The 27,892-nt window shown below is 37.4% G+C and overlaps 2 protein-coding genes across 2 annotated transcripts in view; one reads left to right on the top strand and one right to left on the bottom strand.

Moving 5' to 3' along the window:
• Positions 1 to 27,892, top strand: part of PTGER2 (prostaglandin E receptor 2) — a 207,320-nt gene that overhangs the window by 141,414 nt on the left and 38,014 nt on the right. The window lies entirely within an intron of this gene.
• The window catches only part of TXNDC16 (thioredoxin domain containing 16), a 92,943-nt gene continuing 65,107 nt past the window's right edge, over positions 57 to 27,892 (bottom strand). The window contains exons 17-22 of the mRNA XM_088839908.1: positions 27,452 to 27,588; positions 17,801 to 17,885; positions 16,011 to 16,149; positions 8,573 to 8,733; positions 7,328 to 7,518; positions 57 to 1,821 (exon numbers count right to left, since the gene is read on the bottom strand). Of these exons, the coding sequence (XP_088696034.1) occupies positions 1,553 to 1,821; positions 7,328 to 7,518; positions 8,573 to 8,733; positions 16,011 to 16,149; positions 17,801 to 17,885; positions 27,452 to 27,588 (982 nt within the window). The 3' untranslated portion in view covers positions 57 to 1,552. The remainder of the gene's footprint in view (positions 1,822 to 7,327; positions 7,519 to 8,572; positions 8,734 to 16,010; positions 16,150 to 17,800; positions 17,886 to 27,451; positions 27,589 to 27,892) is intronic.

Below are 27,892 nucleotides of genomic sequence, written 5' to 3'. Positions count from 1 at the left end.
AGTGGTCCAATAGACAGCATGATAGAGGCCACAGGAAGCTTTTAAAGGTAGCCTGAAATCCAGATACTTTATTTAAAATTATGAAAAACACATATTAATAACTGTCAAAATTTCTGGCTATGGTACAATGACTAATTGATTTCAAGTTTTTAATGTGCTTGCAGTTAATGGTTAGGCTGGTGACGTTTTATTACAAGCTATATATGGAGTTCACTCTCATATCTCCCATGTAAGAAATAAAAAACAAATGAGAATGAACTGAAATAATACAGATTACATGCCATAAGAAAAACATCTAGGAAGGGTGCTGGGAGGAACAAATGATCTACGTTACAATGAAATATACAGTTGACCCTTGAATAATGTGGGGTTTAGGGGAGCCAACCCCTGAACAAACAGCTTTTTTACAGTTAGCCCTTCATATCCATGGTTCCACATCTGCCGAGTTGATCAACCATGGATGCGATAGTACTGTAGAAAGTATTCAGTGAAAGAAATCTACATGTAAGTAGAACAGTGCAGTTCAAATCTGGGTTGGTCCAAGGGGCAACGTATATATATGAGAATTATATATATAATTATATGTAATATATATTATTATATATAATAATTATATAACATATATAACATAATATATATTATATATCTCTTACTCTGCATTCTTTTTAGGGTTATTTCGTTACTTTTAAAAATATAAGGGAATTTCACATTTTGCACAGATTAGTTTAACTCAAACTTGGGATTACTGACATTGGGCAGGATAATCTCTGCTTGCAGCGGGAGGAGCTGTCCCACGCATGGTAAAATGCTTATTAGCATCCCTGTCTTCTACTTAGCCCCACTATATGCCAGTAATGTCCCTAGTAATGACAACCAAAAATGCCTCTTGACATTACCAAATGTCCCCCTGGGGGCAAAACTCTCCCCTGATTAAGAAACACTGGTTTTATAGAAAGAGACTCACAGACTTAGAGAAAGAACTTACGGTTGTTAGGGAGTTTGGGATGGACATGTACACACTGCTATATTTAAAATAAATAACCAAGAAAGACCAACTGTATAGCACAGGGAACTCTGCTCAATGTTGTGTGGCAGACTGGATGGGAGGGGAGTTTGGGGGAGAATGGATACGTGAATCTGTTTGGCTTCACCTGTGTCACCAGCCATAAGTGACTGCTGAGCACTTGAAACGTAGCTACTCTGAAGTGAGCTGTATACTAAGTATAAAATACGCACTGGATTTTGAAGACTTGATACAAAAAAAGAAAGTAAAATAACTCAATTTTTATGTTAACTGAACTATTTTTGGGTGGTATACTTAAATTGGGTAAAATAAAATTAATTTCACCTGCTCAGTTTTATTTTAATGTGGCTACAGAAAATTCTAAATTACTATATTGCACATTATAGTTCCACTGAACAGCCCTGATCTAGAAACTTGAAATGACTCAGTATTACTTTTTAGTGAAATAAATTCTCAAGTCTATCAAATAAGCCAAAAAGACTTTGGGAAGCTTTTCACAGTCCTATAAAATTAGCTCACTTTTGAGTATCATAATTCTTTATTATCATGCCTGAGCACTTTTTTGGCTTCTTCAAACCAACTACTTCTGCTTGAATGCTTCATTTTCAATGTTCCAGTCGATTCCTCTGTGATTGCAGATTTATCGTCAGGCTGTTCTTTATCACTTTCCTGCATGTCAGTTTCTTTTATACACTCAGGAACTTTCCTAGTAAGATGCTCAGATGCTGCCGCATCCATCATACTTAGAAAATCATAAGCAGGCAGAGGAGGTTTCCATTCCTGAGCAGGTAAAACTTCTGCAAGGAAGGTAGAATCAAGGGTTAAAGAGGAACAGATATAAAATCCCATCACATGAATATACTAGAAAATGTTTTATTTTGAAAAATATATTTATAGGAGTGAAGGCCTTATCAGTTTTCTTTATCTATGGGAAAACTACATTTTATTATCATCATTGTCTAAGAAACTTGATACATTTGTCATTACTAGACATTTTCATTTATAGGCTGTGTTATTTTAAATAAAGATAGGTATTAGTAGGCAAAACACATAAAGGTCCATAATCTCGCTGCCTGTTAACCCTTGCTGAGGGTTAAAAATATAGCAATATGTGTAATGAGATTACATACAGCCAGGGACAAGTTAAAATGAAGAAGTCTCTTGCTTCCCTCCCTATCCCTGTCTTTATCCCCAAAGTACTATAACTATAGATCATTCCAGATAAATTTTGGACCATATATATATAAATTTTATATACATTTAAATTTAGAAAAGTTTTAGACCATATATATATATATATAATTTAGAAAAATATTTCTTATATTTTAAAGCATTTTCTGTTTTGGAAGATTGCTATAGAATCAACTGTACTATAAACAGGCAGTGATTAGAAGCACTTAGGAGGGCTTCATGGCAGTGAGTCTTAACATTATTTTAAAATATTGGTCATTAAAAGAAAAAGGATTGAAGCTGATAACATAGACATGGGATAAATAGACTAGCTCTACTCCATTTAGTAAACAGATTTCACACAATTTCAGAGTTTAGATGCCTATTCAAAATACTACTTGAGAAATTACATAAGGAAATGTGCAAACTAAACATTTAAAAATTAAATTCCAATGAAAGAATCTATACACTCGTATATGAAAAGAAAGAAATGCTTATAAAGTAAAAACTCAAGCATCTCTCAAAAATCAAATAAAAGCTTAGGACCTTCATACAAACTCTAGGATTAAAACACAAAAATCTGCATCAGTACATATGTATATCTATACTCACTGATATGATTTCTTCACTCAGGCTCAAGTATATGAAATCCGTGGTACATCAGCAAGGTATTACGTTTAAGTTACCCCTGTAACTGATGTTTCAAATTACAGTGTTGCCCAGATAACAGACGCAAATATAGTCTGCTGTCAGTGTCAATAGTGACAAATGGATAAAATAGTTTCTTGAATATAATGAATAGGTAAGAAGTAAAATAACTGTACTGTGCAATATGCAGATGAAGTATCTCTAAGAGAAGTCCAATTTAAAGCACAGCAAAGATTTAGTAATATTTATTTTTATGGTAAGCACTGCAGCCTACTGGTCTGAGACAATGACAAAATGCCTGAAACTGGACATTCTAATTCTGCTCATTATTTCCTGAGGAACTCTATAAAGATCTTAATTTTTTCAATTGCAAATAAAACTACTCTCCTCACATATGGGCAAGAAAGGCACTATTATCAAATTAGTAATGATAATAATGACTAACATTGATTGAGGCTTTACTATATATCAGGAATTATGTATTTAATCCTTACAACCTCATGAGGTAAGTACAATTATTATCCCAACTTTATATATGAGAAAATCAAGTTCTAGAAAGGTCAGAGAACTTGACCAAAATTAAGTGTAAACGTCAAATAAGAACAGCCAGTGGTCACAATTTCACAGAAATTAAGATGTGCAGCAAGCAAGGTGAGGCAGAGACCAGTGGCGTGTGTTCCAGACGCGGGCTCTCCTAAGGGGAGCTGCAACATTCATGTCTCAGACCTGCCTCCCAGGATGCAGTGAGAGCAGGTCCTGGCAGCACGGAGGACAGGCCCCCAGACAGAAAGGTCCCGCTTGGACCTTGGCTTCCTCCCTGCTGCAGAGGTTGCAGAAATAACTTAAGATTGGGAGCAGTGATACAAAGAAATAATGGAAACCAGAGGCATTACCATCATTGCAATAGAAGAAATACTAGTCTCAGGAAACTCAGAAGAATAATTCTGATCCTTGGTAATGGTTTGAGTTCAGAAATCAAAGCCCCTAAGGAGGCCCCTTGTAGGAAAGGATCTTTACATGAAGCATAATAAATACTGTAGGTTTTACACTTTAAAACATATGCCTCTTGATCATTTTAATTTTTGAAATAACTGTAACATAGAGTAGGGACTATCGGGAAGAAACAAAGGGAAAAAAAAAAACACAGTAGTCAAGGAAGATGGGTCAGAAGTTCGGGTTTCTTTGTCTCTGAACATCACATGACCTTTTTAAAAGCTATTCAGTGGAGAAGTACTCTGGCCTGACTTACATATCCTATCTGACGTAGTCAGAGTCCATGAGGCCTCTGTGTCACAGCAACTGCAAAATGACAGCACTCAGACACTTCTATGAAACATCAATGCAGACAGAGAATGCAGTCTATCTGAAGAGTTCAAGAGCTGCACCTGAAAGGACCCCTCTGCTGTGTGGCTAGAATGAAGAGGCCATCAGTGAGTGATAACAACCACAGAAAGGCTTCTTTCAGATTATGACAAACCAAATAGTCAATTTAGTTACTTTTTTACATTTCTAAATGCTAAAACTCTGGCAGTTGGTGATGGACAGGGAGGCCTGGTGTGCACTGATTCATGGGGTCGCAAAGAGTCGGACACGACTGAGCGACTGAACTGAACTGAAATGCGAAAACTAATACACTATCTCAGAAAACTAAGACTTAAAAATACCATCCAAGAGGACCCAGAAAGAACAAGGTTGGAGGAATCAAATTTCCCAAACTGAAACCTATTTCAAAGATGTTGTACTCAAGACAGTGGGGTAACTGGCATAAGACATCTGTATAGTTGATAGAAAAACATGTACATGAATGTTCATAGCAGCATTATTTATAATAGCAAGAAATGGAGACAGTACAAATGTACATCAACTGATGAATGGAAAAACAAAATGGGATATATCCATCCAATGGAATATTATTCATCCATAAAAAGAAAATGAACCTCTGATTCATGCTACAACACTGATGATCCTTAAAAACCTACACTAAGTGAAAAGAAGCCAGACACAAAAGGCCACATGTTATATGACTCCTTCTATATCAAATGTCTAGACTAGACAAATCCAGAAGGACAGAAGATAAATAAGTGGTTAGGGAATGAAAAGAGGGGAGAATGGAGAGTGACTGTGAATGGGTACAGGGTTTCTTTTGGGGGTGCTGAAAATATTTTAAAATTCAGGAATGGTAATAGAACAACAGACTGGTTCCAGATAGGAAAAGGAGTACGTCAAGGTTGTATTTTGTCACCCTGCTTATTTAACTTATATGCAGAGTACATCATGAGGAACACTGGGCTGGAAGAAGCACAAGCTGGAATCAAGATTGCCAGGAGAAATATCAATAACCTCAGATATGCAGATGACACCACCCTTATGGCAGAAAGTGAAGAGGAACTCAAAAGCCTCTTGATAAAAGTGAAAGAGGAGAGTGAAAATGTTGGCTTAAAGCTCAACATTCAGAAAACAAAGATCATGGCATCTGGTCCCATCACTTCATGGGAAATAGATGGGGAAACAGTGGAAGCAGTGTCAGATTTTATTTTTTGGGACTCCAAAATCACTGCAGATGGTGATTGCAGCCATGAAATTAAAAGATGCTTACTCCTTGGAAGGACAGTTATGACCAACCTAGATAGCATATTAAAAAGCAGCGACACTACTTTGCCAACAAAGGTCCGTCTAGTCAAGGCTATGGCTTTTCCAGTGGTCATGTATGGATGTGAGAGTTGGACTGTGAAGAAAGCTGAGCGCCGAAGAATTGATGCTTTTGAACTGTGGTGTTGGAGAAGACTCTTGAGAGTCCCTTGGACTGCAAGGAGATCCAACCAGTCCATTCTAAAGGAGATCAGCCCTGGGTGTTCATTGGAAGGACTGATGCTAAAGCTGAAACGCCAATACTTTGGCCACCTCATGCAAAGAGTTGACTCACTGGAAAAGACTCTGATGCTGGGAGGGATTGGGGGCAGGAGGAGAAGGGGACGACAGAGAATGAGATGGCTGGATGGCATCACTGACTTGGTGGACATGAGTTTGAGTGAACTCTGGGAGTTGGTGATGGACAGGGCGGCCTGGCATGCTGTGATTCATGGGGTCGCAAAGAGTCGGACATGACTGAGCGACCAAACTGAACTGAATGGTAATGGTTGTGAATGGTACAATCTTACGAATATAACAACACCAACAAAAAAAAAACCCAAAACACATCGAATTGTACACTTTAAAAGAGTGTACTTTATGGTATGTGAATTGTATTTCAATATACAAATACCTATAGACTATTTAGACATAAGAATTTAGTTAAAACTGCCAAATATAACAAAAATGAAGTGGATAAACCTCCTGGAAAGAACAAATAAGTTGCAACAATTGACACTTAAATAAATTAAAGAATATATTAAATATACATAAACATACATAGTGATAGATTCACAAAATGCAAGCTGAGAGACAGCATAACACTGAATTGGAGTTTATATACCAGAATTGTGTGTGTGTGTGTGTACACATATATTCACATGTGTTCACATACACAAACTTATTTAAGAACTCAGTCATGAACAGCATCAAAATGTTATTATCAAATAGTTCATTTGGTTTCCAATAACAAAACCTTTACAAGTGCCTTAGGAAACTTCATTACATCACTATTTCCTCAACAGACTAGTGATTTAGGTTATTACATGTTCACGAAATTATAGCAACAGACTTGTTGCCACAATTGTTCATAAACTAACAAACACATCTATGCCACAAGTACAAACCCACAGAGGTTTTAGAAAAATAGCGACTATGGCATGTCATGTCTTGGGCTTCCCTTGTGGCTCAGATGGTAAAGAATCTGCCTGCAATGCAAGAGACCCAGGTTTGATCCCTAGGTCGGGAAGATCCCCTGGAGAAGAAAATGGTAATCCACTCCAGTATTCTTGCCTAGAGAATTTCATAGACAGAGAAGCCTGGTGGGCTACAGTCCATGGGGTCACAAAGAGTTGGATACCACTGAACGACTATACTTTCACTTTCATGGCATGTCATAAAACCAGCATTGTAAATTCTGAGCCAAGATCTGTTTTCTTGTGGTTCAAAATTCTGGCTCTGGAGTACAACAGAGCCATGTTGAAATCCAAGTTTCCTCATTTACTGGTTAATTATATGACTGAACTAGTTATTCAGCTCCTCTACAGGTATGTCCTATGACTCCTGTGAGAATAAAGGAGTTAATTCATGTGAAGAATGTAACTTTGTGCATGATACCTACTGAGCATTCAATAAATGTTTAGCTATTATTAAATTTAATATAACAGCACTCATTTTCTGTGGGTGAGAATATCTACCATAGAGCAGATTGTACGGACAACGCTATCAGCATTTTAATGTTTAGGATATTTACAAACATTACAATTCAATTCATTCTAGCATTCATCAGCTACAATTCAAGTTTAAAAATCCACGAAACAAAATGTAGAATTGTACACATTAAAACAGGAAACTTACTGATATGACTTTCTAGTCCTGCTTCTAATTTCTTCAGCCACAATACAAGGTTCTGTTCAGTGATAGCCTGGTCTGAAGGAAATGCAAACACGTGGCCACCTGAATGCAGATTTACCGCAACAAGGAGAGGAAGCGGAGGCAGGGTACCAAAATACGCCTGCAAGACTCCTCTCCCCACTGGCGTCTTCTTCCTAGAAAAGGGAGAAACTGAACACATTAATGAATATTTCTTTCTACAGCAAAATAACAAGAACAACTGTTTGTAAAACACTAACCTTTAAACACAGAACCATACCAGGAAGTTTATTTTATGGAAATAAGTCCTAAAAATCAAGGGGTCTATAACTACGTTACTAGTAATCAGAGTCGTAAAACGTTTCTTTTAACACGAGGTATGTACTATACATCTCTTAGGAGAAAAAAGGCAGCATGAGAGTTTTAATAAAAAAACAGACATAGTCCACAGGCTCATCAATTTTGTCCTGATATAATCAATATATATTCCTTTCAAAGTTTAGTCAAGTATCTGATCATGTCAGCTCAAAATTAAATGGCTACAAACTAACAAGACACTTAAAGAGACAGACAGATACTACATAGCAGTAACACTAATATGTGGAATCCTAAAAAAAAAGTCAAACTCAAAAAAAACAGAGTAGAAAAGTTGCCAGGGACTGCAGGGTGGGGGAAATAAGTTGAGACTGGTAAAAGGAAACTTTTCAGTGGCAAAATGAATAAGATGTAAGGATTTAATGTATAACACAGTGACTATAGTTGATAATACTGTGCTGTATCATTGAAATTTGCTACGTGAGTAGAACTTCAATGTTCTCACTCCACCCCATCCCAAAATTTACATTTATAAAACAAATATATGAGGTGATGGATGTGTTAATTAACTAGATGAAAGAGTTTTTTTCACAATGCATACATATATGCATTGTGTTTAAATTATCTCAATGTACATTTTAAATATCTTACAAATTTATTTGTCAATTATGCTTGAATAAAGCCAAAAAAAATTCACACAGCAAAAAAAAAAAAATTTATTGTAAAACAGAATTCAATCTAAAACAAGATAATCTCAGACCATCTGAGGCAGTTCAGTTACTAAAATGTCATGATGGCTTATATATTGGTTTCATAACATTAACTCCAAAGGTAGTTTCATTCCCTAACGAAAACTTAATAATATTTATTACTTTCTTTATTTTTTACATATTAAAAAATAAAAAATATACCTACAGATTTAACCAACAAGGGGTAAGTGAATCCAAGTATTTCTTTTTTGCCAGCATCAGTATTGTTTTTTCATGCTGAAGATCTATGTCACCATCACTGAATAAAATAACAAATGGTTTCTGAAGTCTTAAGTAAGTGGGAAGATTTTCCACAGTGATCTCCGGCTATTTAAAAACAAAACAAATCAAGAAAAAATGGGAAATTATAATACATAAAATAGAAAATAATGTTCAAATCACTCTTGCATGTTAGTTTGTAAAATGTATTTCAAACAAATTTTCATTTAAGTGGAGATTTTACTATATTGATTAACTATATGAATCTCAAGAGTGTTTTTTAAACTCATCTTGTTTTAATAATGAATTAGTTATTTTCAAAATAAAACTACTAATAGAATTTTAAAATAAATTAAAGGAACTCCTTGTCTTATAAGCGTGTAGCATTTCTAGTAATTTCTTATGTTAAAATCTGAATCAAACTAGCCAACACACATATGACAAATATTTTTCCTCTAGCATAAAATTTAAAAAAAATATATAAGCTAAGCTTTAAAGATGAGTTTTCCCAATTTGCTGGCATATTGAGTGCAGCACTTTCACAGCATCATCTTTCAAGATTTGAAATAGCTCAACTGGAATTCCATCACCTCCACTAGCTTTGTTCGTAGTGATGCTCTCTAAGGCTCACTTGACTTCACATTCCAAGATGTCTGGCTCTAGGTCAGTGATCACGTTATCGTGACTATCTTGGTCGTGAAGATCTTTTTTGTACAGTTCTTCTGTGTATTCTTGCCACCTCTTCTTAATATCTTCTGCTTCTGTTAGGTCCATACCATTTCTGTCCTTTATCGAGCCCATCTTTGCATGAAATGTTCCCTTGGAATCTCTAATTTTCTTGAAGAGATCTCTAGTCTTTCCCATTCTGTTGTTTTCCTCTATTTCTTTGCATTGATCACTGAGGAAGGCTTTCTTATCTCTCCTTGCTATTCTTTGGAACTCCGCATTCAGATGCTTATATCTTTCCTTTTCTCCTTTGCTTTTTGCTTCCCTTCTTTTCACAGCTATTTGTAAAGCCTCCTCAGACAGCCATTTTGCTGTTTTGCATTTCTTTTCCATGGGGATGGTCTTGGTCCCTGTCTCCTGTACAATGTCACGAACCTCCGTCCAGAGTTCATCAGGCACTCTATCTATCAGATCTAGTCCCTTCAATCTATTTCTCACTTCCACTGTATAATCATAAGGGATTTGATTTAGGTCATATCTGAATGGTCTAGTGGTTTTCCCTACTTTCTTCAATTGAAGTCTGAATTTGGCAATAAGGAGTTCATGATCTGAGCTACAGTCAGCTCCTGGTCTTGTTTTTGCTAACTGTATACAGCTTCTCCATCTTTGGCTGCAAAGAATATAATCAGTCTGATTTCGGTGTTGACCATCTGGTGATGTCCATGTGTAGAGTCTTCTCTTGTGTTGCTGGAAGAGGGTGTTCGTTATGACTAGTGCATTCTCTTGACAAAACTCTATTAGCCTTTGCCCTGCTTCATTCCGTGCTCCAAGGCCAAATTTGCCTGTTACTCCAGGTGTTTCTTGACTTCCTACTTTTGCATTCCAGTCCCCTATAATGAGAAGGACATCTTTTTTGGGTGTTAGTTCTAAAAGGTCTTGTAGGTCTTCATAGAACCGTTCAACTTCGGCTTCTTCAGCGTTACTGGTTGGGGCATAGGCCTGGATTACTGCCACAGAACTGGAAAAGGTCAGTTTTCATTCCAAACCCAAAGAAAGGCAATGCCAAAGAATGCTCAAACTACCGCACAATTCCACTCATCTCACACGCTAGTAAAGTCATGCTCAAAATTCTCCAAACCAGGCTTCAGCAATATGTGAATCGTGAACTCCCAGATGTTCAAGCAGGTTTTAGAAAAGGCAGAGGCACCAGAGATCAAATTGCCAACATCCGCTGGATCATGGAGAAAGCAAGAGAGTTCCAGAAAAACATCTATTTCTGCTTCATTGACTATGCCAAAGCCTTTGACTGTGTGGATCACAATAAACTGTGGAACATTCTGAAAGAGATGGGAATACCAGACTACCTGACCTGCCTCTTGAGAAACCTGTATGCAGGTCAGGAAGCAACAGTCCGAACTGTACATGGAACAACAGACTGGTTCCAAATAGGAAAAGGAGTACGTCAAGGCTGTATATTGTCACCTTGCTTATTTAACTTATATGCAGAGTACATCATGAGGAACGCTGGGCTGGAAGAAGCACAAGCTGGAATCAAGATTGCTGGGAGAAATATCAATAACCTCAGATATGCAGATGACACCACCCTTATGGCAGAAAGTGAAGAGGAACTCAAAAGTCTCTTGATGAAAGTGAAAGAGGAGAGTGAAAAGGTTGGCTTGAAGCTCAACATTTAGAAAACAAAGATCATGGCATCTGGTCCCTATTTCCTTCATGGGAAATAGGTGGAAAAACAGTGGAAACAGTGTCAGACTTTGTTTTTTTGGGCTCCAAAATCACTGCAGATGCTGATTGCAGCCATGAAATTAAAAGACGCTTACTCCTTGGAAGGAAAGTTATGACCAACCTAGATAGTATATTAAAAAGCAGAGACATTACTTTGCCAACAAAGGTCCATCTAGTCAAGGCTATGGTTTTTCCCGTGGTCATGTATGGATGTGAGAGTTGGACTGTGAAGAAAGCTGATCACCGAAGAATTGATGCTTTTGAACTGTGGTGTTGGAGAAGACTCTTGAGAGTCCCTTGGACTGCAAGGAGATCCAACCAGTCCATTCTAAAGGAGATCAGTTCTGGGTGTTCATTGGAAGGACTGATGCTAAAGCTGAAACTGCAATACTTTGGCCACCTCATACGACGAGTTGACTCACTGGAAAAGACTCTGATGCTGGGAAAGGTTGGGGGCGGGAGGAGAAGGGGACGACAGAAAATGAGATGGCTGGATGGCATCACCGACTCTGTGGACATGAGTTTGAGTGAACTCTGGGAGTTGGTGATGGACAGAGAGGCCTGGCGTGCTGTGATTCATGGGGTCGCGGAGAGTCGGACACGATTGAGCAACTGAACTGAACTGAACTGATTTGAAGCTTTAAAGATATAATCTTTTAACATCTATGATTACTTAAAATTAATAAGTCTTACTTTGTTTCAAAATTGAGTTTTTAGTATAATTAATCCAATAATATGCTAAAACAAATTTTAAAGGCTCTTATTTAGGAGGGAGATTAAAATAAAGAAAAAGTAGTAAGAAATAAGAAATCTTACTCTTTTTATTAATTAAAAGAGAACATTTTTAAAAATATATGTGTAGAAGACAATTTGTTTAGGCTGTTATTAACAAGAATTGAAAAGAGTAAGAAACAAAGTTAAAATATTTAGGATTAAAAACAGCAGTGACTAAAGAGTATTAAAGGCTTCTACCATTTTCCACTTTTAGTACCACATCTATTAATTCATCTTCTGGATGTACTTGTCCAGTATGGATTAAATTCTTCCTACATCAGAAAACAAATCCCCAGCTGACAGATGAGGAAACCAAGGATGAGAAGTTGACTTGCTGAAGTCACACAGCTAAGTAGGAGGAAGAGTTAAATCAAACTAGTGCCCAGGGATTTTGTTTACCAGTATGCCAATTCACTGGATCACACTAGAAATCCAAATGAACAATTTTTTTATGGTGCCAACCACCTCCAATTCATCCTCAAACACCAAACTCTGGCACATACTTCTCCCTATTTAGTTCTCAAAGCCACTTTCCTCTGCCAGTTTTCATTTTTCTTTGAATTCTTTCTCTTTCACCACTCAAAATCCTCTTCTCACACCTTCCTCTTTCATGATTTAAATCTTAGATCCCCCTTTCTCCAAACTCCCCCATGTTGTCTTATGTTAACTATCGTCATTTCTCTTCTACATGAGTTATGTCCCCTTCCTAAAACTGACAGATCTTTAATTTTAAGATCTTATGCTGGGTGGGGGCATGCGTGTGTGCTCAGTTGCTTGGTTGTGTCCAACTCTTTACAATCCATGGACCACAGCCTGTCAGGCTCCTCTGTCCGTGGGATTTTCCAGGCAAGAATACTGGAGCAGACTGCCAAGGGGGGATCTTCCTGACACAAGGATCAAACCCGTGTCTCCTGCATCGGCAGGCAGATTCTTTACCAGTGCACCACCTGGGAAGCCCCTTATGCTGAATGTACTGAATCAAAATGAAGTAAGATGCTCACTCTGCCCTCAAAGAGTTCATACGTTAGAGGAGGAGACAAGTGTGCAAACTGCTGTGATCCAAGAAAACATTTTAATGTTTGACAATAAGAAGACCCCAGTGGCTCAGCGGTAAAGAATCATCCTGAAATGCAGGAGACACAGTTCGATCCCTGGGTTGGCAAGATCCCCTGAAGGAGGGCATGGCAACCCACTCCAGTATTCTTGCCTAGAAAATCCCATGGACAGAAGAGCCTGGTGAGCTACAGTCCATAGGGTTGTAAAGAATTCAACATGACTGAAGTGACTGAGCATAAATAAGGAAGCCTATTGGCTCTAAATTAAAACTAAAAAACTAGGGGAGCTCATGGGTGATTTTAGGAAGTGACATTTGACCTGGGCCTTGGCTAAGGAAAAGACAGACTGAAGTTTGTGCTAGAGTGGGGATTCCAGATACAGGGAGCAGAGAGGTGAGAGTACAGACAGGTGTTTGGCATACAGAGTATCTGGGGAACAGTGACAGTGAAGTGTACCAGACTCAGGCAGGCCAGAAGCAAATATGGCTGTAAGACCACTGTGGGAAAATGGCTGTAAGACCACTGTGGGAAAATGGCTGTAAGACCACTGTGGGAAAATGACTAGAGAGGTTTTCTAGCTCCCAGAAATACTGAGAAGATTTTGTACCAAATAAGTCACATAGTCAGGCCTGTTTTAGATGACTAACTAGAGTATGAATTTGTGGAAAGATAGGCCAGTGACAGGCACTGCTCTTTCCTGTCAGGAAAGAAAGACTAAGAGTTATGTGAGTTCAGTTAGGACTAGAAACTCAAAAGTTAGGAATCATCAGCTGGTATAACGACCCATATAAGTGATGGGTACAGATACTAAGTCTCCCAAAGAATGAATGTAGCAAAAGAAGAAAAAATGGTTGAATATGTAATTCTAGAGTGGCAAGAGGGTTGAAGGTGCACCTGGAGAGGACGGAACTGCAAAAGCCAAAAGAAGAGAGAATCTTAAAGAGGAATAGCACAGTCAAGGGTTTTGATTGCTACTCAGAGAAAAAGAAAAGGTCATCAAATGTGGTTACTGGAAGATGACTGTTGGCTATTTGGCTATTTGAGTATATAAGAGACTATAATTATGTGTGTTCCCATATTCTTATTTATAATAAAAGCACAAAAATGAACTCAATGTATTTGAGAAAAGTGCTAAACATATTACCCAACAAATAGTTCTAAGTGTGACAGCCTTAAATATACTATTGCTTAACTGCAATAACTCCATAGTTAGCATGTAATTAGCTATGATCTGGGGCCTCCCTGATGACTCTGATGGTAAAGAATCTGCCTGCAATGCAGGAAACCCAGGTTCGATCCCTGGGTTGAGAAGATCCCCTGGAGAAAGGAATGGCTACCTACTCCAGTGTTCTTGCCTGGAGAGTTCCACTATTCTTGCCTGGAAAACTCCACAGAGGAGCCTGGCAGGGGGTTATGAAGAGTCAGACACAACTGAGCGACTGCCACTTTCACTTTCAAAGATATTTAAGACAAACTGTCAAGTAGATAACAGTATATAGGAGCCTGGAGAGCAGGCCCAAGGTCTGTGTTGGCCACATGAATTTGTGAGCCATTACATAGATGGTATACATGTCATTCTCTGGGCTTCCCAGGTGGCGCCAGTGGTAAAGAACCTGCCTGCTAAGGCAGGAGACATAAGAGATGCAGGTTCAATCCCTGGGTTGGGAAGATCCCCTGGAGGAGGGCATGGCAACCCAGTCCAGTATTCTTGCCTGCAGAATTCCATGGACAGAGGAACCTGGTGGGCTACATATAATCCATGAGGTCATAAAGAGTTGGACATGACTGAGCAACTAACATTTAACTCACTATGATCTGGGCATTATTTACCTGGTCTAATTTGTCATCAGGTTCATTAAAATAAAAGTTTGATGTTATATAAAAAATGTTTACCATCTGGCCATCCACTGCTCTTTCCTATCCAGAGGAAGTCTTTCTAGTACCTAAGGGCAGGCCAGAAGATAGCTTACTCCTAGCTAGCTACTGTATACAGTCACTGATGCTCTCGACTTAAAAGCTCTAACCCAAAGCAGCATTAGGAAATTTAACAGCAGCACACATTGAATTTTTTTTAATTTTGGGAAAATATATCCCTAAATTTAAGCTTGGTCAAAGAAGTTATGATTTATTCTAATTTTCCTCTTTATAGTTTTCTGTATTATCTGGGAAAAAAAGCTAACGTCTATAAAAATTCCAAAAATATTACACTATGGATGTGCTAAAGAGACAGTCATTTAATAAAGTCATTAAAGACAAAAATGTTACTTTAATAAATAATTTAGAAAACTGCATCCTAAAAATTTTAATGATTTGATTAATTATAAACTGTAACTTTAGTTAGGGAAGGGGAGTTAGTGGGACTGAGGCCACAAAATGCATTTAGAACACATTCTTTAGCCTAAAATGTAATATTGTTAAGATCATCATGACAAAAGACAACAAGAGGATATTCATTCAGTATTTATAGTTGATAATACTGCTCCCATGTCACTTTAGAAATGTAGAAAAGCATCAATTTATAATATTCTAGCTGTGTTTAATATTAATGAAAACAACCAAAATCAAGAAATGCAGATTACATCTGTTGTGCCTTTAAATCCACTATTATACAAAGTAGGCATCAGAAAAGGACCTTGATAAAACATATTTTTCTCTACAACAATGTAAGCAATACTAGCTAACATTTGCTGAGTGTTTACCAGGGGCTAAACACTGTACACAGAGCACTGAACACCCATTCTCATTCAGTCCTTACAATAACCATTTTACACATGTGGAGAGACGCTTACATACAGCCAGTAAGGAGGCAAGCAAGGACTGGAAGCCTAGCATGCCGCTCTCTGGAATCCAGACTTGCTTCATGCCAAGTTTCAGCCCAGATAGAGTACTTCAACTGGCCATCAGCCACAAGCATCTCAGCAAGAAAAATAATCCAAAGACATGTAAACTTCTGGCAGTGGATTAAAGAAGCTATATGCATGATGGATGAATAATAAAACAGAGCAACCAATGAATCTAGAGCTCACCAAACATCATGCCCTGTGCCAACCAAGATGGAAAACCATGTATTAAAACACACAGTTTTTTACACTATCTTTAACTGCTCTAGATTTTATTTCAAACAACCTTATTATAAAATATACTCACAAATGTTTCCAGTGATGCATTTGTTATTATTTGAACTATGTCTTGCACATGGACATTAACTAACGGAACGCTCTCTATTTTGCCTTCTTTGTGTCTGGCAAGCAGCAGGGCTGGAAGAGTTACGGTATATTTACTTGACCTGTGGAGAAACGGAGTATTAAAATTCCCAACCAAAATACAGCAAGTCATCAAAAACATGCAACAGTTAGGCCAAGAGTCACCATGGAGGCAGCAAACGGGAAACCCTACTAAGACAAAAAGAAAAAAAAAAAATCTCCATTTCCAGGCAAACTTAGCTTTTATGTGAGGCTATCTGAGCAAGTTCAAGAGCCTTGACAACCTAGATTAGAAAAAAACAACAGATACTAATCTAGCCAGATTTTTTTTTTCTAGACAATTTACTCATCAAGAAAATGTCTAAACAGGACTAGGGACACACTGAATGGTTCTCAACTTTTTGGACTGCTCACCAAACTGCTGAGCAAGGAGACAGGCATTTATGAGAATAGGCCTATATTTGCCAGGCACTATACCAGGTGCTTCTAGTTACGTTTTTATTTAACCCTCAGAACGGCCCTATCATCCTCATTTTACAGATGATGAAAGAGTGATAACGGCCCTATCATCCTCATTTTACAGATGATAAAAAGCAGAGACAGAATTCTCTCTCCACTGAAACAGAACCTGAAATCTGCTCTCTCCTACCACTACTTTTGCTAACTAAACCTAAAAGAAAATCACTAAATAGGAAAAAATGCCCGTGTGAAATTACCAGTGATACGATAACACTTATATCATGTAAAAACTTAATTCATGCTAAAACAAAGTATAAATCTGAAGATTGGGCTTTCTACTGCCCAGTCTTCAGATTACCTGGAAGGTGCTCTTAGTGGATGAGTCAGTTTTAACCAAGCATACTCTGAAAACTACTGGTCCAGAAGACAGTGGGTGACTATCCATGTGTCAGTTGAATAGGTCTCATATTCCCTAAAAGTCTAGAGTTCGGTATTCACTTTTCAAAAGTCACTGATTTCTTGGATAGAACAGGAGCTCAATCATCAAATGCATGTGTCACCAGTGTTCAGGATGAAAGATTTAATTAAGCTCTGAAATCACAATTAGCAATAATATAGTCAGAGGGTAAGAAACACAAACAACTCCATGTGCACCTGAAGATGAGTCATTAGTGTAGAAAGTGATGTGCATTAATGTCTAAATTCTCAGTGCATTCATTCTGCAGCAATAGAAATATCTGATAGTTTACAGGAGCCCCAAATTCTACAAATAAAGCAATAAATAAATAAATAAAGCAATTCTACAAATAAATGGCTAAAAAAAGCACTGCTTAAGTAAGTCTATGTCTGCAATAACAAAATTAAGTAGAACTATCAGTTCATCACCTAAAACTCTGGGAGAAATATGTAAAAACTCTTGATTTTTATGCATACCTTGATGGCAAATCAAAACCCAGATGCTCAAGATGTAAAATTCCTCAAAAAACTGTAACTTCAAAGAATTTAAATTGCAGGTAACAGAATCCAAAAAGGAGAAATTTTATAAGAAGATGAAGTGGTAAGAATCCAGTGTTGCCTCATGGGGCGCTCTAGCCCAAAGAAGAATTTTGAGTATGTAAAAATTCTAAATAGCCAGATAGTACTTTCCAGATTTTCCCAGGATGAAATTAAAAATTTAGGTATATTGCTGCCCTACTTTCCTTAAAAAAATTGTGTGAAGACAGGTAATACATTATTTTGCAAACTTCCTCCTCCCTAAAATTATAATACACTTACAGTCTCAAAACATCTTCTTCAGAATAAATTCCTGTGGTAACATATCCTTTTAGGTAGCTTCCTGCTTCAGTGAACTCTTCTTTCGCTATAAATATACAAACAAGATAAAAATCTGAAACCTTTAAGTTATATGTGCTATTCAACTAATGAACAGATTTATAGATGATAGTGCTTTATTATTAATTATTTCAGTATAGACCTTGTAGCTTCCCTGGTGGCTCAGTGGTAAAGAATCCACCTGCCAAAGCAGGAGAAGTGGGCTCAATTCCTGGGTCAGGAAGGTTCCCTGGAGAAGGAAATGGCAACCCACGCCAGTAGTCTTGCCTGGAGACATGGACAGAGAAGCCTGGTGGGCTACAGTCCATTGGGTCACAAAAGAGTTGGACATGACTGAGTGACTAAACAAGTGTAGACCTTACATATCTTGTTGGTTCTAAAATAAACCTGTGTTATCATGACATTTGATTATTATAAAAATATACATTAATGTAATACAATATACATAATGTACATAATGTAATGTTCTGAAAATAAATGTACTCTAAATGTACAGTCGACCACTGAACAACATTGAGTTTGAATTCACAAGTCCACTTAAACATGAATTTTTTTCAATAAATAGAGTACCTGTATTTTCATTTTATAGACATCATGAGTTTGAGTGAACTCCAGGAGTTGGTGATGGACAGGGAGGCCTGGCGTGCTGTGATTCACGGGGTCGCGGAGAGTCGGACACGACTGAGCGACTGAACTGAACTGAAACTAGGTGTGGGGAAAAGTTTATGTTCCCCATAAACTTAGAGATGGGGTGATCACAATGGGGAGATGGGGAGATCCCAATCAGAGACGACAAATATGTGGAACCAAAATAAAGAGGGTTTGAGTCCTAATTTTACCCAAACTGAGCTTCCTGCCCTTGGGTAGATCATTTATCAAACCCACTGTTTTTAAGGCAGAGACAGCAGCATGGAGATTTTTCACTGCATAGGGGGTCAGCAAACCAAATCCCCTCCTTTTCAAGGGTCAACTGTAATTTATAAGATTTATAGGGTTCTGATCATGCTGATCGCCGAAGAATTGATGCTTTTGAACTGTGGTGTTGGAGAAGACTCTTGAGAGTTCCTTGGACTGCAAGGAGATCCAACCAGTCCATTCGAAGGGAGATCGATCCTGGGTGTTCATTGGAAGGACTGATGCTAAAGCTGAGACTGCAATACTTTGGCCACCTCATGTGACGAGTTGACTCACTGGAAAAGACTCTGATGCTGGGAAGGGTTGGGGGCAGGAGGAGAAGGGGACGACTGAGGATGAGATGGCTGGATGGCATCACCGACTCTGTGGACTTGAGTCTGAGTGAGCTCCGGGAGTTGGTGATGGACAGGGAGGCCTGGCGTGCTGTGATTCATGGGGTCGCGGAGAGTCGGACACGACTGAGCGACTGAACTGAACTGATCATACAGATTTGTTAAATATTTGTTGCCTTTTAATCTACACCTAAGGCAAGGTAAATGGAGGCAGCTGTGCTATATGGAGCCTGGAAAGACAAGCAGGTATGTGAAATGATGCACACCTTATACCACAAAACCTAAAAGGACCTATATGCATAGCAAAAGACAGAAGACTGGAAATTCTAGTCTCTGACAGTGTCTGGGTTGCTGCTGCTGCTGCTGCTAAGTCGCTTCAGTCGTGTGCGACTCTGTGCGACCTCATAGACGGTAGCCCACCAGGCTCCCCCGTCCCTGGGATTCTCCAGGCAAGAACACTGGAGTGGGTTGCCATTTCTTTCTCCAATGCATGAAAGTGAAAAGTGAAAGTGAAGTCGCTTAGTTGCATCTGACTCTTAGCAACCCCATGAACTGCAGCCTACCAGGCTCCTCCATCCATGGGATTTTCCAGGCAAGAGTACTGGAGTGGGGTGCCATCACCTTCTCCAGTGTCTGTGTTAGGGTTCTACAATTATGAGGGATTTGCATCTTCTTTTTTTATTTCCTGTATTTTTCTGTAAAGTGTTTTGGTTACTTTTGAATTTTGATTAATTTGTGTATTAGTCTTGTCCCATTTGTTATGATATGCATATTCAAAATAAGAACTATTATCTCTGTAGGTTTTTGAATACAGTTTCATAAATAATAGCATATTCTGGATCTTACAACCCAGAAGCATGTCTGAATTAAACAGCTGTAGACTAATGAGAAAAGAGCAGAGATGGACTTTTGTAAATGATGTGTTCTTGCCAACCGAAGGCCAGATGATACCTCGGCTGGCTGCACGAGAGGTTCACAGCAGTTCAAATAGGAAAACAATGATGGAAGAACTGAATCATAAAGCACCTAGAGGTCTGGGTATGCTGAACCCAGAAGATCCGTCCCTTGGCAGTCAGTACTATATTCGTCAAATGAGCATCAACACCGTTAACACTGGGTAATCACCAGATTTTCTTGAAAAATGATGCATGCTTTCCACAAGACTGAGAAACACTTTGTAAAGCCACTTACTAGGGTGGCAAGATCCACCTGCAAGCAGCACTGAGAACTCATTTATAATCATAAATTTAATGAGAAATGAGTAATCCATGAAAACATTTTCTTTAGCCTGTGCTTTACCAAAGTAGAAAAGATACATAAGAAAACTAGGCAACTAGAAGGAACTGAGTGCCTACACTCTCATTTCTAAGAGAAATTTCTCTAAATTCTGATCAATAATTGATGACTGTTACCTAAAGCAATGACATAATGGAATCTGTTTTAGCTTCTTTTTAAAATAAAAAACAGCAGGGAAAGACACTAACATTCCATATAATTTGCTCATTCATAAGATTCTAAACTCATGAATATGTATCTTGGAAGGCTCTTCATGAGTCTCAGTTCAGTTCAGTCGCTCAGTCGTGTCCAACTCTTTGTGACCCCATGAATTACAGCATGCTGCTGCTAGCTGCTGCTAAGTCACTTCAGTTGTGTCCGACTCTGTGCGACCCCATAGACGGCAGCCCACCAGGCTCCCCCGTCCCTGGGATTCTACAGGCAAGAACACTGGAGTGGGTTGCCATTTCCTTCTCCAATGTGTGAAAGTGAAAAGTGAAAGTGAAGTTGCTCAGTCATGTCTGACTTGTATACTTGTACATAAATCCTAAGTTCCTTGGAGAATGGGAGCATTTAAGACTGTAGACCTCATGTCCATATCCGTTTCCACTAAATCAAAGTGTAAATTCCCCTTTGAATGTTTGAAACCAGGCACATTCTCCTCTTTGGTGAAAACTGCCATGTATGTCAGAACATATGGCAACCCAAATATAAGGAAATGATCAGTTATCTAAAATAAAAAGTTTTTTAACCACTATAAAATACTTGAGATGTAATATTAATAGCGACTTACAATATTTAGTTGTTTTAACTTTAAGCATATTTAATTGCATAAAATAAAAACATTAATTTAGCAATACTGTTTTCCACTGTTACAGTTTATTACACAGTTATATTTATACACACACATATGTAGATTCATCTGTATTTTAGCTCTGTCAGCAAGAGGCAAGAACACCCCAGCAACTAAAAGCATTCCTAACCCCTAGATCTCAGCATTTAGATTCAATGTCTCACTAAAGGAAATTGGATTCCCTGGAGAACGGGCTGATTCTAAGAATGGGGCTGGGAACATTTTGTGGCAAAAGGACATTCATAAAACAATGGAGACATATCGAAAGGTCACAGGTACTAGGGATGAGGGGGAAAAAAGCATAATAGAATGAAAGGGATCCTAGGACAACCTGAGCAAACTAATGACAGTGACTGATTATAATCCATTGAATAAAATAAGAACTCAGCTAACCATCAGTTCAGTTCAGTTCAGTCACTCAGTCGTGTCTGACCCTTTGCGACCCGATGAATCGTAGCACGCCAGGCCTCCCTGTCCATCACCAACTCCCAAAGTCTACCCAAACCCATGTCCATTGAGTCGGTGATGCCATCCAGCCATCTCATCCTCTGTCGTCCCCTTCTCCTCCTGCCCCCAATCTGATAAACAAATGAGTAGTATGCCAACTAATAAAGGTAGAAGGAATAATGGAATTGGAAACTGCCCACTTGGCAACTATCACAGTAATACCTCTTTCAGGCAGTGAAGGATTCTAAAACTGGTATGAAAAAGTAAGATGAGAAACAGGACATTTACAGAGTTTTAAATTATATTCCCACAAGGTATTTACTAACTATCAGGGGAAAAGTAGTAACTTTCCAGTGGAGGGGCCTGAAAGATACACCAGTGGATAGAAGAGACATTTCAGCTTTCATGGGACTCACATTAGTCTTCAAACCATTAGAATCTACATGAACAACAATTACTATCTCATACAAAAAGTGCTCAGCAAATGCTGGTAGTTAGCATTTGTGAATATAATCAAAATGAACATAAAAATTTTATGGATTCATGCTAGTGCTGCTGCTGCTGCTAAGTCACTTCAGTCTTGTCTGACTCTGTGTGACCCCATAGACGGCAGCCCATCAGGCTCCCCCGTCCCTGGGATTCTCCAGGCAAGAACACTGGAGTGGGTTGCCATTTCCTTCTCCAATGTGTGAAAGTGAAGTCGCTCAGTCGTGTCCGACCCTTAGCGACCCCACGGACTGCAGCCTACCAGGCTCCTCCGTCCGATGGAATTTTCTAGGCAAGAGTACTGGAGTGGCTTGCCGTTGCCTTCTCCGTTATGGATTCATAGGAGCCCTTTATTGTTTTATGTTTTCTCATTCAGTAGACGCTGAAAATCCAACAACTCTCACATGAATGTCTGCAAACAAAAACAAAAACAAACAAAAAAGAAGAGGAACTAATATCTGACTTAAAAGGCTTAGAAGCAACCAAGCCAGGAAAAAAAGCATCACATCCAGACTACATCATTCTGGTACACCAGAACCACCTTTATGTATCAATACTTCAGCATGATGCTTTTGAAGTTTGTTGAGAGGTAATTAATTATATGTAAATTTTTATCATCATTTGTATAGAAATATGGTCAAGTACAGTGTTTCTGGCGGTCATGCAAGTGCCTAAGTGGTAAAGAATCTGTCTGCCAATGCAGGAGATTTGGGTTCAATCCCTGGGTCAGGAAGATCCCCTGGAGAAGGAAATGGCAACCTGCTCCAGTATTACCACCTGGGAAATCCCATGGACAGAGGAGGCTGGCAGGCTACGGTTTATGGGCTCACAAAAGAGTTGGATACAACTTGGCAGCTAAACAACAACACACTGTTCCTTATGTTGATCTCTAAATAAAATACATATGTATATACACGCATATATGAAAAATTCCTCTCAGCATGTACAACCAGAGAAATATTTTCTCTATGGGTGACTCAGCATCCTAACTTGTATTTTGCCATTTATTATATAATGATGATAAGTTGGCAAAAATTTCATCTTTGTTTCTATTTGCTACCAGATTGCATAGGGTTAAGTTTTACGGTCACTGCATTGTTTCTAGGTATTCTACCTAGTTATCTCCTACTTTTATTGCTTGACTCTCATCCTTGTTTTAATGATTTTATTGTATTTGTGCTTTTTATTATCTAAAGACTAATTCTTTTTGGAAGGAGGCCCAGTGTAAATAATAAACAAGAACTTCAGGACACCAGGCACCTGAGGTAGGCAGAAAACAAAGTCGATGTGGATGAAAAAACATGAGAAAGGGAAAAAGGAGTAAAACATAGAGTCATTTGCTTCATGATTTTTCATAGAAATTAAAAAGTTATGCCCTCTGGATTTTGCCTTCTAAGATGGTAAGGCACATGGCATACATTAACAGTCCTATTATTTTTTCTAGTGAGTTCTTTTGGATTTTTAAAAATTTTGAAGACAAAGTAGAAAGAAAAAATTACTAGACAGCAATTTTTATAAAGCAAAATTTAATAAGAATCAATAGTTAATAGTATCAACTATATACAATTATAATGCTGGACATTGGGAATCTTCTTCCCATATTAACATTCTTAAAATATTTCATTCAGATTTTGAAATGCACCTTGAATAAAAGAAAAACGAAAGAGGAAGTTTGCTATATAAATGGAAACAGCATGAGAATGCCAACTAAACACTGTTACTTGCCATCTGCCTCTATAAGGATGAGGTAACCAACCATCAGTTGAACACACCCTGAAAGGAGTTCAGGGTGGAAATCAGGAATGAGGCGCTCTGCACTCTGGGGAAAACTGGCAGAACAAGCCTTCAGATAGATATTTTCAGATTTTATGGACCCAATTTCTGGTATCTTTTCGTATCTAGAAAAGCAGCACTAAAATCATTAACAGAGACATCTGCTCTTCATGACTAGCAGCAACCTTCTTGTGACTAGCAGCAGTCTTCTGTCAAAACGTGTGCTTGACTGCATGTAATCCTCTTCACCACAATTACATATATACGACCTCCCTGCTCAGCTCTTCAGAGTAGATCCTCAAAACTATCTGAGGGGTTGGCTCCAGGCTATAATCTTCATTTTGCCCCCAAATAAAACTTAACTCACAACTCTCACATTGTGCTATTTTTTGCAGTGGACATGATGAAGAAAACACTTATTGCTACCCAGTCAAGAGGCCATCCATCTCCAAAGCCAAGAGATTAACATTCTAAGCAACACCATTGGTTAGAATAAATGCCCTGTGGACTCTCTCTTTAAAACTTTTTGAAAGACACAGTCCTTTGAAGGATAAAAAAAGTAAAGAGAGGCAGTTTAAGTATAGAGAAGTTGTAATATTAAAAGAACACTATAGCCAACAGTGTAAAGAGAGTTCTAATTGCTCAGCTGTGTCCAACTCTTTGCAACCCTATGGACTATAACCCGCCAAGCTCCTCTGTCCATGAATTCTCCTGGTAAGAATACTAGAGTGGGTATTCCACTCTCCAGGGAATCTTCCCAACCCAGGATCAAACCCAGGGCTCCTGCCTTGCAGGCAGATTCTTTACCATCTCAGCCATCAGGGAAGCCCATCAGTGGGCTTATGATACTATGGAAAACCAACGACACTATGTAAAACAAACAAATTAAACTTATTACTATAAGCATTGTATCAAAGCTGAAGGCAAAAGCATTAATTTAAAATGCATCAAAAATAAGATGAATTAGTTTTCTTAAATTAGTCTCCCAAGGAAATAGAAATAAAAGCAAAAATAAATATGACCTAATCAATCTTACAAGCTTCTGTATAGAAAAGGAAACCAAAATTAAACAAAAAACAACCTATGAACTGGGAAAAAATATTGGTTGCAAAGGATGCAACCGATAAAGACTTAATTTCCAAAATACACAAATAGCTCACACAATTCAATAACAAAAAAACAAACAACCCAATTGAAAAAATGGGCATAAGGTCCAAACAGACATTTCTCCAAAGAAGACATACAGGGGCCAACAGGCACAAGAAAAGATGCTCATCATCATTAATTATTAGAGAAATGAAAATAAAAACTACAATGAGGTACTACCTCACACCAGTCAGAATAGCCATCATTAAAAAGTCTACAAATATTAAATGTTGGAAAGGGTGTGAAGAAAAAGGTACTCTCTTGTACTGTTGGTGGGAATATAAAGTGATGGACCGACTACAGGAAAATAGTATATGAAAGTTGTTCAAAAAACCAAAAATAGAGTTGCCATATGATTCTGTGATTCCACTCCTAGGCATAAACCCAGAAAAAAAACTATAATTTGAAAGGTTATAAGCACCCCTGTGGTCACAGCAGCACTATTCACAATAGCCAAGACACGAACAACTTAAATGTCCATCAATAGATGAACAGATAAAAAAGATGGGGTACATACATATATAATGGAATACTACTCAGCCTTGAAAAAGAATGAAACAATGCCATTTGCAGCTACATGGATGGATCTAGAAATTATCAGATAGTGAAGTAAGTCAGAAAGAGAAAGACAAATACCAATGATATCACTTATATGTGGAATCTAAAATATAACATAAATGAAATGTCTATGAAACAGAAACAGCCTCACAAACCAGAACAGACTAGTGGTTGACAAGGAGGGAAGTATGAGGGAGGGAAGAATTGGGAGTTTGGTATTAACATATACAAACTTTTATATGTAGGATGAATAAACAAGGTTCTACTGTATAGCACAGGGAACTATTACAGTATCCTATGATAAACCATAATGGAAAAGAATATGAAAAAAAAATATGTGTATAACTGAGTCACTCTGAGGTACAGTTGAAATTAATACATTATAAATCAACTATCCTTCAGTAAATTAAACAAAAAAAATTTTTTAAAAAGAAATACCAATGAAGCATAAAACAAGCAACAAAAATTTGAATAAGTTTAGACAATATGTGTAAATGGCTGAAGTTCACTTAGAAGAGTCAATAGGCAAAAAAGATAAGAAATTGTCATAAAGAAAAAGAGACGACCCAATCATATTCAACATGCTTTATAAAATAAATAGATTAAGTATCAATAGGTAAAGTGAATAAAATAGAAAACATTTAAAAAGATATGTGTATATATATTAGCTATTCAGAAAAAGACAAACACTACATACATGATCTGGCTTTCATGAGGTACTAGAGTAGTCAAATTCATAGAAATGGACAGGAAAATGGTGTTTGCCAAGCGCTAGGGAAACAGGGAAAGGGTGTTGCTCTTTAATGTGTAAAGAGTTTCAATTTTGTAAGATGAAAAAGTTCTAGAAATCAGAATTTGCCCACAATAGAAACACAGTTAACACTAGTTAACCATACACTTATAAATGATTAAGAGGCTAAGTTTCATGTTACCTGTGTCTTACCACTCACAAATTTTAAACAAGAATATTCAAAATAAGAAGACAATATAGCATAAGAAAATATTATAAAGCAACAAGAAGAGACAGGTAACTATTAACTGATCAGAATGATAAGGATTTTCTATAGCTAAAGCAATGGAAGAAATCTCAAAATCAATAAATTTGAAAAAAATTTTAACTATTACATATAAAATTACTAGGCAAAGCTAAAAAGCAAACAAGCTGGGGGAAATAATTGGAATATTAATAAAATGACAAAAGCTTAATATCTTTAATATATATTTATCTTTAATAATCTCATAGTAATTCCTTAGACAAATGCTAAAACCTTTTTTTAAAAAAATGAATAACATTTATACAGTTTATAGAAGACAAAGTTATTCACCTACTGGGAATCCATAGTTATTAAATAGTCTAAAACCTACACAAAGACTCAAATAAAAATACTCTCTACAATATAAAGAAAAAAGAAAAGAAATTATTTGTTGGTAAACAGTTAAATAAATTATGATATATTCATCCAATCAAATATTATACAGCCATGATGTTTTTGAAGAATATTAATCACATGGAAAAATGCACCCACTTAATGTTAAATAAAAACAGCAGATACTAACCTAAATACACAGTACTAGCCCAATTACATTAAAATGTATATTAATATTCAACACATAAGTTCACAAATAAAGAGGGAAGAAATTACATTAAAATTTAACAATTTTAAAGATCTTTTTCTTCAAACTTCTTTGTATTTTCAAAATTCTCTACAATTGAGTTCTCTTTAAAAAGATATTAATTCTTTAAAAAGAAAACAAGTAAACAAGTCTTCACCTATACATTATATAATTTAAATGTTCAGTTCCACTTACCTCTTGTCATGGCTGGACTAAACAGTCCCAGTACTGACATGCTAGAATAGGAGATTAGGTCTTTATATAATTCTCCATTTAAATATTCTTCTGCTTCTTGGACAGACATAATGTTCACTGGGCATGAAATCCTGTTGCTGGATGAATATTTATAGTCAAAATTAATTTGTAAAAATACTTCTCAGCTTGTAAAAAACATATATATACTGAACTTAGTATATTCCATAGGATAAATATCTGACAAAATAAAGACAACTGGACACTATTCTAAACAAAGAAAAAAATCAGTCTCATTAAATAAAATTTCAATCTCCCCAAAAGTGATAAAAAGTCATAGACAGGCTCTTCTCATCAGTGTTCATACTCCCTTAACCATCCAAGGTGTGTCAAATAAGTAAGGGAATTAGGAGTTGAATAGATCTAAAACTTAAAAAATCTTAG

This window comes from Moschus berezovskii, chromosome 9 (genome assembly GCF_049115385.1).
Source record: "Moschus berezovskii isolate FMDL1 chromosome 9, NW_MosBer_1.0, whole genome shotgun sequence".
Classification (NCBI taxonomy): Eukaryota; Metazoa; Chordata; class Mammalia; order Artiodactyla; family Moschidae; genus Moschus; species Moschus berezovskii.
Note: the sequence above shows the minus strand (reverse complement) of the source record. Positions and strands in the feature narration are given on the sequence as shown.